The sequence below is a fragment of the Mus caroli genome, unplaced genomic scaffold (genome assembly GCF_978045245.1).
Source record: "Mus caroli unplaced genomic scaffold, Mus_caroli_1 scaffold_15, whole genome shotgun sequence".
Taxonomy (NCBI): Eukaryota; Metazoa; Chordata; class Mammalia; order Rodentia; family Muridae; genus Mus; species Mus caroli.
The window spans coordinates 44,452,471-44,465,832 of NW_028227270.1; the positions used below are offsets into that span (position 1 = coordinate 44,452,471).

At 38.8% G+C, this 13,362-nt stretch overlaps 1 protein-coding gene across 9 annotated transcripts in view; it reads right to left on the reverse strand.

Annotated features, from left to right (window-relative positions):
• Positions 1 to 13,362, reverse strand: part of Mctp1 (multiple C2 and transmembrane domain containing 1) — a 633,933-nt gene that overhangs the window by 89,104 nt on the left and 531,467 nt on the right. For all 9 annotated transcript variants that reach the window (XM_085830938.1, XM_085830936.1, XM_085830943.1 and 6 more), the window contains one exon: positions 9,555 to 9,608. In XM_085830938.1, coding sequence (XP_085687064.1) covers positions 9,555 to 9,608 — 54 coding nt within the window. The remainder of the gene's footprint in view (positions 1 to 9,554; positions 9,609 to 13,362) is intronic.

Here is a 13,362-nt window from a genome sequence, read left to right on the forward strand (position 1 = left end):
TAAGGTTGGAGAAATGGTTCTGTAGACAAACTGCTTGGTGTGCAATCATGAACACCAGAGTTTGGAATCCCAGAACTCACATAAAAGCCAGACAGTATGGTGACACCTTAATCCTAACACAGGCGATCTCTGTATCAAGCTATCTAGCTAGAGTAGGAAGAATCAGTAAGCTCCAGGGACATAGGAGACTCTATCACAGTAAGTTAAGTGGGGAGTGATTGAGGCAGATGCCTACCATCAACTTTGGGCATCCATCTGTACACCAGCCCACATTCATCTACTCCCACTCATTAGAACATGCATATCTGCATGTATGCACTTCCTATGAATTCCATGTTCTTCAAACTGTAGTATGAAGTCATAGACAGGCACACAGTTACAGGAGATGGGATGTTGGGGATGCTACTTAGAGTAAGTTGCTGTAACAAATACCCCATAAGACTTATGAAAGCAAGGTTATTTGTTGCACATAACCCACCACTCTACCACCTGTCCACTACCTTTTGCCACTTGTCCACTACCTGTCCATCACCTTCCACCACCTGTTCATCACCTTCTACCACCTGTCCATCACGTATCCACAATCTGTATGTCACTTTTACAACCCGTTCATTACCTGTCTACCACCTGTCCATCAAACATCCACTATCTGCCTACCCATAGGGTCTGGCTTCTTGTTATCTTTATTCCCTGACTTGGGGGAAAAAGAGTAGCATTCATCTTGTGAGTTCTAGCTTTACTGAAGAATGAAATGAAAGATGGCAGGCCCAAGTGTGGCAGGTGTCACTCATAATAAGTCATGCAACCACACCTGATATCAGTACATGGGAATTTAAAGTGCAATCTATGAGAGATGCTACTGAATGTAGAAACACACACAACACCACCACAACTACTAAGATCTCTCTAATAGTTTCTTGATGAGTCTCTAGGAAAACACCCACTTATGCATAAGCATCTGTCATGCATCTTTGTTTATTCTGACTCTAGCTTAAGTTGGAAAATTCTGAGAAAAAAACCCAGAATCTTTAAAATTTCATATTTACTGGTTTGCTTTTAATCATGGAGTTATGAACTACATAACCGGTAGTGCGTCTTTTGTGCAATAGAATTCTAGACAATAAAAGCACAGAGTCAATTAGCTGGAGTAGCTCCAACTGCCTACTTTGAAAATTTATTAAATAGCAAATATAATTTCCTTCATATAAAAGCAATTTATTGTTTTTTGAAGATAGGTTTTCTTGTAGCACAGGCTAATCCACAGCATACTATGTAGCTGATGACCATGGTCCCTAAATTCTCCTGACTACACTCTGGAGCTCTGAGATTATAAACACATGCCACCATGTGGCTTTTTTTAATTTTAATTTTATTATTTTTGTGTGTGGTGCTTCCTACATGTGAGGCAAGCACTTTATCAACTGAGACACATCAACAGGCAAGTCAATCATTAGAGACTGAGATTTTAGCTAGCTTTGGATGTGCCTTGAGAGAAAAGACAAGCAATGAAATCTTTTTTGTGTGTAGTAATACTACCACCAAAGAAAACAACTGATATGTTACTGAATTTTTTTGTGCTGCTGTTCATTTCCTGAAGTTGTGTCATCATCAAATACCCCTAATACTACTGAATCTTACTCTTTTCATTAATACTTCCTTGTGGATGTTTTCATAGCAATGGATATCTGTAAAGTGTATAGGTATTTGTATAGGAAACTCCTATGGGCAAGTTCTTACCATTGAGGGAGAATTCTTCCTTTGTAAACTCTTTTTAAAATTTGCAGAGTCAATGTCTTTAACGAGGTAGAGAATTTCTTTGCCAAACAAACTTTGAGGCAGAATAAAAACCTTGGCACTGTGGGCTCAGTTGGAGCATCTGTGACGCTTGGCAACACATCTGGTTCTATGCTTTGGTGAGGAGACATTCTTCTCATCTCAACATGCAGTGGTGTCAGCCGGTGTCAACGACTCTGCCAGCAGTCCCAAAAAATCGTGTCTGTTTCTCTGTACATTGTCAACCTCCTGAGAACCAGGGCTGACACACTGCTATTTTAAGATTTTTTTTTTTTTGTCAAGAAATAGGAGTGGAAGAAGAAGTTCATTGCTGCAATACAGAAGTTAGCTAGTTTTCCTGGGGACCTGCCTTAAAGTATTGATTGGCCTTCAAATGAAGGTTCTGCTTTTCTGAGGCAAAAGAAGTCCAGCTATCACAGATTGGAAACAGTTCCATTTGTACTTTACTGCATAGGTATTCTTACAAAATTTTCTAGGCAAAAAATTCTACTTCAATTCTTCTGACCTGCCTGCTACTCTAGGAAGGGGCAGTGGGGCCAGATAACTATGCCAGTCTTATCAGCAAATCTGAAGGAGAATTAGCCTGGTTGGCAGCATGTTTACACATGGGAGTCTGAGAACTGGAATCTGTAGGTAACTCCTGGGACTCCATTTCCACTTCTAGTGATTTAACTCCTCCAATCCTTTTATGAAGCAATGAAACAGTAGCAATGCTTTTCAGAAGGTAACGGCATTGACCACAGTATGAATTCCATGGAATTTGGGCAAATTATAAGTCTAACTGTCCCAAAGTCTCATGAACTAAAACCACTGAAGCTCCTGTTCTGCTTGTCTTATTTATTTTGTGAAATAAGTGCTTCTAGAACTTCCTGCCACAAATCTAAAAAGGCCATAGTTAAAGTGAGTACCCATGGCAACAAAAGAGAATGAGCACTAGCCTTTTGGTAGAAACTTGAACTGAATGTAAACAGAATTTTACTTAAAAACTTGCATTTTCTTATGTATTTAAGAAACAGACATTAATGATAAGAGGAAATTTGTGAGAATAGGAGATGGGAAGTTATAAGGAAATTTATAGTTTCTATACAATAATATCATTGCCACGGTTTCAAGATGATGTGAAATCTCTCTCTTTTTCTCTATCTATCTATCTATCTATCTATCTATCTATCTATCTATCTATCTATCTATGTATATAACATATTCTCAAAGGTCTTGTTACCTAAATGTGGGCATTGCCCACTGCCTCGGTGCTCTCCAGGATAAACTACTTTTAAAAAGTAGCAGGAAGAATGAAGACCAAAATGTGGACACTGTGCCCCTTCTTAGAATAGGGAACAAAACACCCAGGGAAGGAGTTACAGAGACAAAGTTCGGAGCTGTGATGAAAGGATGGACCATCTAGAGACTGCCATATCCAGGGATCCATCCCATAATCAGCTTCTAAACGCTGACACCATTGCATACACTAGCAAGATTTTGCTGAAAGGACCCAAAGATAGCTGTCTCTTGTGAGACTATGCAGGGGCCTAGCAAACACAGGAGTGGATGTTCACAGTCAGCTATTGGATGTATCACAGGGCTCCCAATGGAGAAGCTAGAGAAAGTACCCAAGGAGCTAAAGGGATCTGCAACCCTATAGTTGGAACAACAAGATGAACTAACCAGTACCCCGGAGCTCTTGTCTCTAGCTGCATATGTATCGAAAGATGGCCTAGTCGGCCATCACTGGAAAGAGAGGCCCATTGGACTTGCAAACTTTATATGCCCCAATATAGGGGAATGCCAGGGCCAAAAGAATGGGAATGGGAGGGTAGGGAAGTGGGGGGCGGTATGGGGGACTTTTGGGATAGCATTGGAAATGTAATTGAGGAAAATATGTAATAAAAATAAATAAATAAATAAATAAAAAGTAGCAGGTAGATGACTTCTCTTGCCAGCACTCACTAAGGAGCTGTGGGTAGTTGGGTAGTTGCTCGGGAGGGATGGCTGCCCTTTTCTGAGGATGTGACCACTGTGGATTCCTGTGCCTCACACTCATGCTCATATGAGCAGCACTAACTGGACTTAATGGGTTACAAAAAGAAAGATATGAAGCTTGGAAGGAGAGATGTAGAAAATATGGAGGAAACTGGAGGGGAAACAATGAGGAGTGAGTATCATTGTATACATGTATGAAATTCTCAAAAATAAAGAAAAAATAAAAACCTACTTCTTTGCCAGTTTAATATGTAAGGTCTTAAGTAGAAGCAATACTCTACAGATGGAAAATAACTCACTGTTGTTTGGGAATAATTCTTTTTTTCTGAAATAAAACTTAAGGCAATTTGGTTAAAAGTGGTGTTTGTTTTATTTTTTCTCTTTTCCATACTGAATAAAGAACTGAATAGTCTCATTGACCAAGTCAATAAAGAAAAGCTAGAAACTTACATTTATTGCTTTACAATGTGGTATTCTTACCGAAGTAGTGAAAACACAGTTGGAGGGAGCTGTAATAGCTGCCATAATGAATTATCATAAGCTTAGTAGCTGAAAACAAATTTATTGCCTTATACTTCTGTAGTTCAAAAGTCCAAAAATGGGTCTCATGGGTCAAAAATCAAGCTGTGGGCAAGGCGCTGGGGCATGGTCCCTGTGCTCCTCATGGCAGCTTCCACAGGCTGCCTACATTTTCTTGGCCTGTAGTTCCCTTCTCATGCTCAAAGGCAGCCACAGAAGTGCTCTGCCCTGCCACAGTCAATATGTGTTTTATTGATTCAATACTCAGCTCTTGGCCACTTATTTCCCAGGGGGAAGGACTTGTTTCTCTGCACTTGTTTGTTGGTCCACAGAGTCTCCTCCTGCTGGCCCAGTCTGCACCACAGCGTGCTGTTTGGTTATAGATCCAGAGCCTGCATTTCCTTCCCTGTAAAACAGGCTTTCAAGTCTTCTCAGTGGCACTGAGAACAGAGGCTGGCACACAGCTTGGCTTTAGAAGAGCTTGGATCCCATGCCACCTGTCACACAGCTGGGGAAACTCAACCCTCAAATGCTCCAGCTGTTCCAACCACAGCTTTCTTCTTGCTGTGAAGACCTTGAGCCCTGAGCTTGGCCACAGCTGTACAAGTAGCTGCCTCCTGCCATTGCTCCAATGGTCTCTTCAACTTTTAAGGGCTCTTGTGATTATATGGAGTCTACTCAAATCCTGAGGATAGATAATCTTACTCCTTTAAGGTAAAGTGTTCACAGACATTTTATCCATTATAATCATTCCCTTATGCTGTGAGGTACTCAAACCCATACTTTTCATGGATTTGGCCTGAAGAGCATGTTTTGTCTTGTTTCACCTACCCTCCCATATCCACATACTGCGTCCCTCCCAACCAACCCCTCCCAGCTCTGCCAGGGCAGTGGGAAAGAGCATCAATGCCACATCAATGAAGAGATCTTAAACTAAATAAGGGCAAGCTGCAACAATATATCTCTCATTGTTCTAGGTAAGGACTAAAGGAGGGAATCTGAGCTACTCTGTAACTGTACCTTTAATACTGTCTCTTTCCTGAGAAAGACTGTAAAGCAGGGTGAGGGAGATTCTCATTGGTGCATTTAAAGACAGCTCGGTAGTAGGAGCAGAAAGAAAAATCAAGAAGGCAAGGATTTCAGTAGTACAGCTGTAAGGAACTGATTCTACCAACAGGCTGAATCATCCACTGAAGTGGATTCTTTCCTAAATCCTGCAGATAATAACTCAGTCTGCCTGTTCCCTAGGAGTCTGACTCTGAGCAGGGCAGCCAGCTGACTATGCCTGTAATTCTATTACAACAACACAACAACCACAAATTGTTTTATGCCTTAAAGTTTGTGGTAGTATGTTATACAGAAACAGAAAATGAATAAAGGATTACAATAGTATCCCAGGTGAATGTGATTTAGGATTTCTTAAAAGAGAAATTTCTTGTTTCCTCTCATTCTGCCTTTCTCTACAGCCTCGATTGGCTTCCTCACCATGCAGTTATTTCACTGAATGTAACTGGAAAATGCAATTTTGTCAGATTAAAATCTCCTCTCATATCATTTAGAACTATCTCTTTCTTTCCTCCCTCACTGCTGGTTTAAGATGCAGAGATGTATGAATCTTGGGTACAGTGTACAAATGTTTGGGTTGGAGGATCAAACCAGAAGATACAGATTTCAAGAATTAAAGCAACAATCTGTACATGCTGAAGAGACTCAAATATGTTTCATTCATTGCATCTAACTATCTGGAAACAAGGAGCCACGACAAAACAACTGAAGAAAAGGGAGAAGCTGTGTAGGCATAAATGCCTGAACACTTTCATATCTTTTTATCAATAAACATTACTAGAATGTAATGCATTTGAATTCATGCTTTTCCTGCGGAAACTCAGCACATTGACTTCTGCTTTTTGACACCACGCCTGAATCTTATTACCAGTATAGGGCACGCTGTGGGAAGCATGCTGAAAGTTTTTAAAGTACAAAAGAGGATTGCCCTTGGTTAATTAGATGTCTGGATTATGTAGATTGGCCACTTTATGATTTATATGATGTGGTGTGAACACTATTATATGCTTGCTGATAGCAACACCTAGAAAATTTAGTTAAACTTCATTTTGCTTATAGTCTATTAGGGAAAGGAATTGGTGTTAGGTTAAAAAAAACATATCAGACTGGAGCATTGTGGTTGAGGGTTGAAAGAATGTTCTATGGATAAAGAACTGTAGTATGTCTGATGGTTAATTCAGAAAATGATGTTGTCCTCAATACAGCTCAACAGTGCTCTAACACCATGCAGCTACGTGAAAATATTGGAAGGGAGTGATTCATATGCCAGCGTCGCCATTTAAAACTGATATCTTCTGCATTTGTGAAAACCATTGGAACTGGGTTAAGAGAGAGGCATTTAAATATAGATTTGAGCCAATGTAGACAATGGACTTTATAATGAAGGGTTAGTCTGTGGCCATAACTCTCTGCTGAATATGGAAGAACTTTTTAATAAAAAAAAGCAACAAAAACTTAAAAGGCATAACTGGAAAAGCTTCAAAATTTGGTGATCCAAGTGAACTACCGTTGAGCTTCTACGTATTTTTATCAGTGTCTTTCCTGATACTAAAGCCAACACTAAAGAAAAACCATTGCAAAGCTATTATGTCAAGTAATTAAACATTACTTCACATAATATATCTTTATGGGTTTCCACTTCTCTGAGCTATATCTTCTCTATGTGTGCAATTATGCTGAGGGAAAATACTACATGCTCAAATGAAATAAAGGACTTCAGTGTATGGTCACAGGATCTTGTCAAGTAGCCAACGACTTGCCCTTTCATTGTGAGGGACTAATGTCAATGCTGTTCTAAAGAAAGACACTTTTCATAATCACTCAACAATCCGATAAGTGAAAGCATGTGCCCAGGCTGAAGCGAAGCCTGCCAGGGGTCTCTGCTGAATGGGAAGCATGTGCTCACACTGTGCCACGTAATACCCCATTTACCCCCAAGTCCAAAGGTTATAGGACTAATAGCTGCCTTGTGGTAATCAGGAAAAGCAAGACACTGGCTCCGGAGAAACATCTGGGACATATTTTACATACTTGCAACATATGCTTCAGGTTCAATTAAAGTGAGGCTTTGGCACATTTATTAATTTCTTTACTTTTATCCTGTAAGAGGACCCACTGACCTGACCTGACTATTATGCCATATGAGAAAACACAGGACTAATGAGTGCTATGGGCCAGTACTTGTTCATATGATAAAAAACACAATTGTTTTCTCATGAAATTCCTTTATGCATGACTCAATACACAAACTTTAAGTGAAGGAACCAATGAAAATTTTACAATAGGAATTGACTTTTCTCCCACTGATAGCTAAACTAACAATGCTTACTGCTGTGAGAGCCAAGCAGTGGGCACAGGAGGTAGTGAATGGATGCTTGCAGAATCCATTATTCTACTTTTCTCTTAACAAACAAAGGTTATAAGTTTCAAGATGCCTTCTCTAAGAGAACTTAGAAGTCTATTGCAAATAACTACAAATGATATTTCAGGTTCAGACACAATGGTCATGCTATAATTTCTTTATGGTGATAAAAGGGGGGGGACCCCACCCATTCAAATAAAGAGCTGGGTTATAAACAACAGCCAGCTCATAATGAAAACACACTACTTGTCCATATCAGCTACAGACAAATTCATTTGAATTTACACAGTAATTGAAGCCCTCACTTTCAGTCTACTTTGATAACTAGATCTGTAAAGGTGTGAGAACAAGGGTGTCAATTGCAGATAGCCAACCTCTAGTTCACTGTATACACAGTGCCTGAGAGTTGATACTTTCATCCAGATATGTTCAGTCATCTGGATTTTGGTAAGCTGGTTAACTAGGGATGTCTACTTGTTGACTACACCTACCTTCTCTATTAAAAAATGAACAAGGAAAGGGAAAGACATACAACACCAACAAACTGTCTAAAAATATATAGGGTTGGCTTTCAGCAAGGAGATATGAAAGCAGTAGACTTCACTGCGGTTTCTATTTATTAGCATTTCTAGGGAAACGCCTGCTGCTGGGATGGGTCTTTATGGTGGCTTTAATAATAAAGCAGCAACAAGCAAGGGAGAATGGCCATAAATGGATGGCAGCTCAGTCTTTATCAGCAGAGAAGTGATGATTCAGAGCTGGCATGTTGAGTTAAAGTACAGGCTCTCCACAGCTCTACAACTGACCTTAACAATAAATCAGGCCAGTTATTGCCAGGGGTGTGTGTTCATGTTATTTAACTTTAAAACCAAGCACTTCTCTCTCTCTCTCTCTCTCTCTCTCTCTCTCTCTCTCTCTCTCTCTCTCTCTCTCTCTCTGTGTGTGTGTGTGTGTGTGTGTGTGTTAACAGACAAGAGATTTTGTTAGTTTCATTTTGATCATGATGCTGATGAATGAATGTTGTACAGGAGAAAATTTTCACATAAAAGCTCTAGCAATGCAAAATCACATTTAGATCTATAAATGCCCAGAGATTACAGTGTCAGAGAGTTCCTATCCTGCTTGTTGGAGATAGCTGTTCTCCTAAACTTAGCCACTGTTGTGGTGGTACAAGGTCATGCTAATTCCTCCCTTTCCCCAAGGAACCACCAACCTAAACAACCTAGAAACTAGCTGCTGTTTACTGTGGTTCCCATCCCCAAACCAACTAGCAGTGAAATTCAAGTTTCTTCAAAGGACATTTTCCTGATGAAGGAGGCATGAGCCATTACAGATATAGGCAGGACAGTGAGCCCAGGGCTATTTAAATGTCTGCCCAAGTATATCATAAACATGTTCTTTTGATAAGCAATTCTTCAAAAACTATAGATGACATTATCCATGTCCAATTCATACCGGCCACTACTTTTTCACACCTGCCTCCTTCCCCCAAAGCACAGGCTGATTTGTAAGATTCAAGATAGGACATATTTTTGCCCTTCAAAACAGTTGTTACTGCCATGATCTTCACAATAGCTATCAAGTTCCAGACAAGCTGATTTCTTTTCCTGGCAGAAAAATATTTGACCCAGCTCTGGACAAAAGCAGAGAGGATTTATAGCCGTCTCTTCCTCTTTGCTGCATGCAGTGGCATTGTTAGGATGATAAACAGCACTGTCCAATTTTCTGGACTCAAAACACTTCAACTCCTTTTTTTTTTTTTAACCGTCTGTAAAAACAGTGTCATGTCTGTAACTCCCACCCCCAGGTACCCAGTGCTGGGAAAGATAATTACCTTGTCATCTCTGTCATCTTCTTCCTCTTCGTCCTCCAGTATGTCCTCCACTACCTACAAACAGAAACACATGTTGTTTTTCTGCTCTTAGAGGAGAGGATTTTGTTCTGTCATTTTGAACCCTTTGAAATTTTTATTAACATTTGAAACACATGCTCTAAGAGGAGAAGCTTCATCTAGAGAAGAAGATTATGCAAATGCTCAGCCTTTAATTGATTAAAGCCATGGAAGAGAAACTCAGTAAGGAGAAACCTACTCTTGGAGACAGTTTGGTGTCAAAGCATCTGAGGATACAGAATGTGAACAAGCACGTATCTGCAGGTTGATCTAAGTTATGAGATTTCCTTTCCAGCTCTTCTGATGCCTGTTTCAATCAGGTATATTAAACCCAAAGCAAGATAACTAAGCATGAAACAGCTCCTGTATTTCTAACTTAAGATAAAAACTTATTTCTATTAATTAATTCACACTGGTGGTCTGTGGCATAAAACTAACAATGGATGTCTTTAATGGTCCCAATTTTAATTTTGATGTATAAAACCAACTTGAGTGATTTTCTGAGTCCTACTTTTCGATTTTGTGGGTTACCTGAAATAGCCTTTTTAATTCTTTGTAATTTTTATCCAAGGATCACAAATATATATTATAATTACTATTACATAATTAAATATGAATAATAAATACAGCTTACATTGGTAAATATACATACTTTCAATTTTTATTTTTATTTTATTTTATTGCATTGGTGTTTAATCTATATGTATGTTTATCTACAACTTGTATGCCTGATGCCCTTGGAGGCCAGAAAAGAGTTTCAGATTCCCTGAAAATGGAGTTACAGATGGTTGTCCACTGCCATTTGGGTGCTGGGGACCAAATCTGGGTCCTTGGAAGAACAGCCAGTGCTCTTGACCTTTAAGCCATCTCTCTAGCCCCAATATACATACTTTTAAATGGGAAAGTTATTTTGAATTTGACAAACAATTTTTACTTTCTTTGCTCAATATATAATCATAAACTTAATCAATGTAGCTTCATGAGGCTGGTGGCCTCCAGAAGCGTTGAAAACTGTAAGGTTATGCAGTAATGTCCATGTCTGCCTTAACAAATAAGCAAACTATAATTTCACATTTCAAATAAATATTTTACCCACAATAACATGCACATTTGTGTGCTATCTGTAGAAATTAAGAATAGAAAACTGTGAGGTATTTTTCAGTTAGGCCTTAGAGAGCTATAATTATGTAAAATGTACATTCTTTATCATTTCTAATTCTTATGTCGCTTTTAAAAATAGAGTCTGTATATCTCAACATAGAACTAGCTATTAAGTACTTTGAAACCTCTCTCACCAAGCTTTTGATGATGGAAGCACCAAGTCCTTCTTTCACGTGACTCTTTCATACAAATCGAAATGGATTCTGGGTATAAATGCCAATACTCCAGACTATGCTGGAGAACTGTGTGAACTGAGACACTGGGCTCTTCTCAGTTACTTTTATTAAGTCTTCTAAAAGCCTTCTGGGACTTTAATGAATAATCCAAACACACATTTCCAGTTCTCATGAACCAGCATATAATTAAAGACATCTGAAATCACAAAACTGTTCCTCACTTATTGTCACACTTCATATCTCTTGTTTAAAAGCAAGACTTGTGACTTTCTTCTTAAGGTACTCACAACAGTGAGTACCTTAAATGGGCCCAGAAGCATGATATGCTGCATGCAATATGTATTGAGAAGGTCTATTATTGGGCAACATGCAACTGATCCAGCCTCTGCAAGGAATCTTTGCTTGTCATGTTCTTTAACTATATTCAAACAGCTCCTAAGTATTGGCATAAACACCTGGCCCAAAGTGTACAATAAAGGTAATGTGTGAATAAAAAGATGAGGAAGCACACAGAGACTCCATCAGTGTTCACATGAACCCTGTATCACTAAAGGAGTGGCTATCAGATAAACCTTCATGTGGACTTTTGAGTGTTCACCAGCTTAAAGCATTTACATTATATACAAGCATACATCAGTGACAATTGTGGTGATGTATGATAGGACATTCAAACTGATTGTGAAACAGATTAGGTTTCATCAAAAGAAGTCACTGACCCTCATGAGAGCTTTTTAAAAGAACTCTTTATACCACAAATAAAAAAATAAAATTATCTTACAAAAATTTAGATTTACTGTTTCTGCCACAAGCTTACTTTACAACCCTGAGTAAACACATGATCAGCATTTATTTAAGACTGCTTTCAGTTTATGTAACAGAAAAGCTGACACTGACAGTGGTTTAAACAGATAGCTCATTCTTCTGACATAAAAATTCTGTAACAGTTGCTATCTCAGGTTTACCAGAATTATAATCAAGGATGCTTAATCCATCCACCTCCCCTCCAGGATGCTAGTTTTCAGCTGCATGGTACAAAGAAAACCAAAATTTCCACTAGGAGACTTTTGTGGGTAACTTATTAACTATAACTGTGGCATGTTAATAGAGAGAATGGGAAAGTAAATATTCTGCCTTTTTAGACTCTCTGATGAAAATAAAGTAGAAGAGGGTTAAAAAATGTAGATTTAAATAATGGACTTTTTTCTTTCTGTTTTGCTAAAGTTGGCCTTATAGAGTCATATGAAATATAAAATGAAAATAAACTCAAACTATATTTGAGCTAGTAACAATTGAAATGTATTATAGGGTTGGGATTGGTTGTGTAGTGTGTGTGATCCAGTATTAAGTAGACAGCACCAGGTACAAACTGTTTCCTGTGTCTCATCTCTACAACATCCTGCCTCACTCCCGGAAGGCAAATGTGACAGATTATGTTTTACATATTGTAAGCTACTTAGCAGTTGTTCAAGAAATATTTCTGGTCAGATAAATAGATAAATTCATCATCAGGCTGTCATTTCCTTAGGCTTATTTTTGTGTTCTAGTGTCTGTCACCTTTCCTGCCTCATCCTCTCAAGTACTAGACTTACAGGACTACATCACTGCTCCTCCTGGCTCTGGGTCTTCAAATGTCCAGACAAACCCTACAGTGTAGCATCTACCCTGTAGCAGACCTGACTCCCATGAAAGATTTATATCTAACCAGTGATGTAAATGAATAAAGGCAAATTATTGAAATGGTTTGGAAGAGTTGCTTACAGAAGGCACCCATCTGCATCTAACTGTAAGGATCCAGGGAGCCTCACTATCAAATTAACTTCTAAAATTTCAAAATATGATTGAAACCTAAAACAAATCACTTGGCTAATTTTTACATTTTACAAAGGATATTGTGTTCAAGTGTGACTTGGGGAGGTCTACAGAATTGGGCCCTTCTTTTGTGAAATCCAAACTGTTATTACCCTGCCCGAGTGGGTAATTGGCTACATGCAATTACTCGACAAATGTGCAACCAGATCTCCCCAACACAACCATTTGCTTCTGCATTTGGAAGAACAGCATCATGTTGAGAGAGGCCTTTGTGCTGTGTACTACCGAGGGCTTCCCTTCTTTGTTGCCTTTTGATGGCTACATCACAGGCATTTACACATGAGGATTGATAACACAGATGATGGCTTCCTATTGATTTCTATATATCACTCCAGAATGTGCCCCACCAGTACATGTTCAGGTGAAGCTTAAAATGCTTTGGAAACTAATGTTGAAAAGAGCCCCATCCCACAGCTCTGGTTAAGAACCCAGTGAGATCATGCAACCCGTGTACCAAAATAAATACTCAAAAATGTTAGCTAATAATGATAACAAAATGTCAATGTTTCTTTAACATTAACTTTGAAAATTAAATTATACCCCTT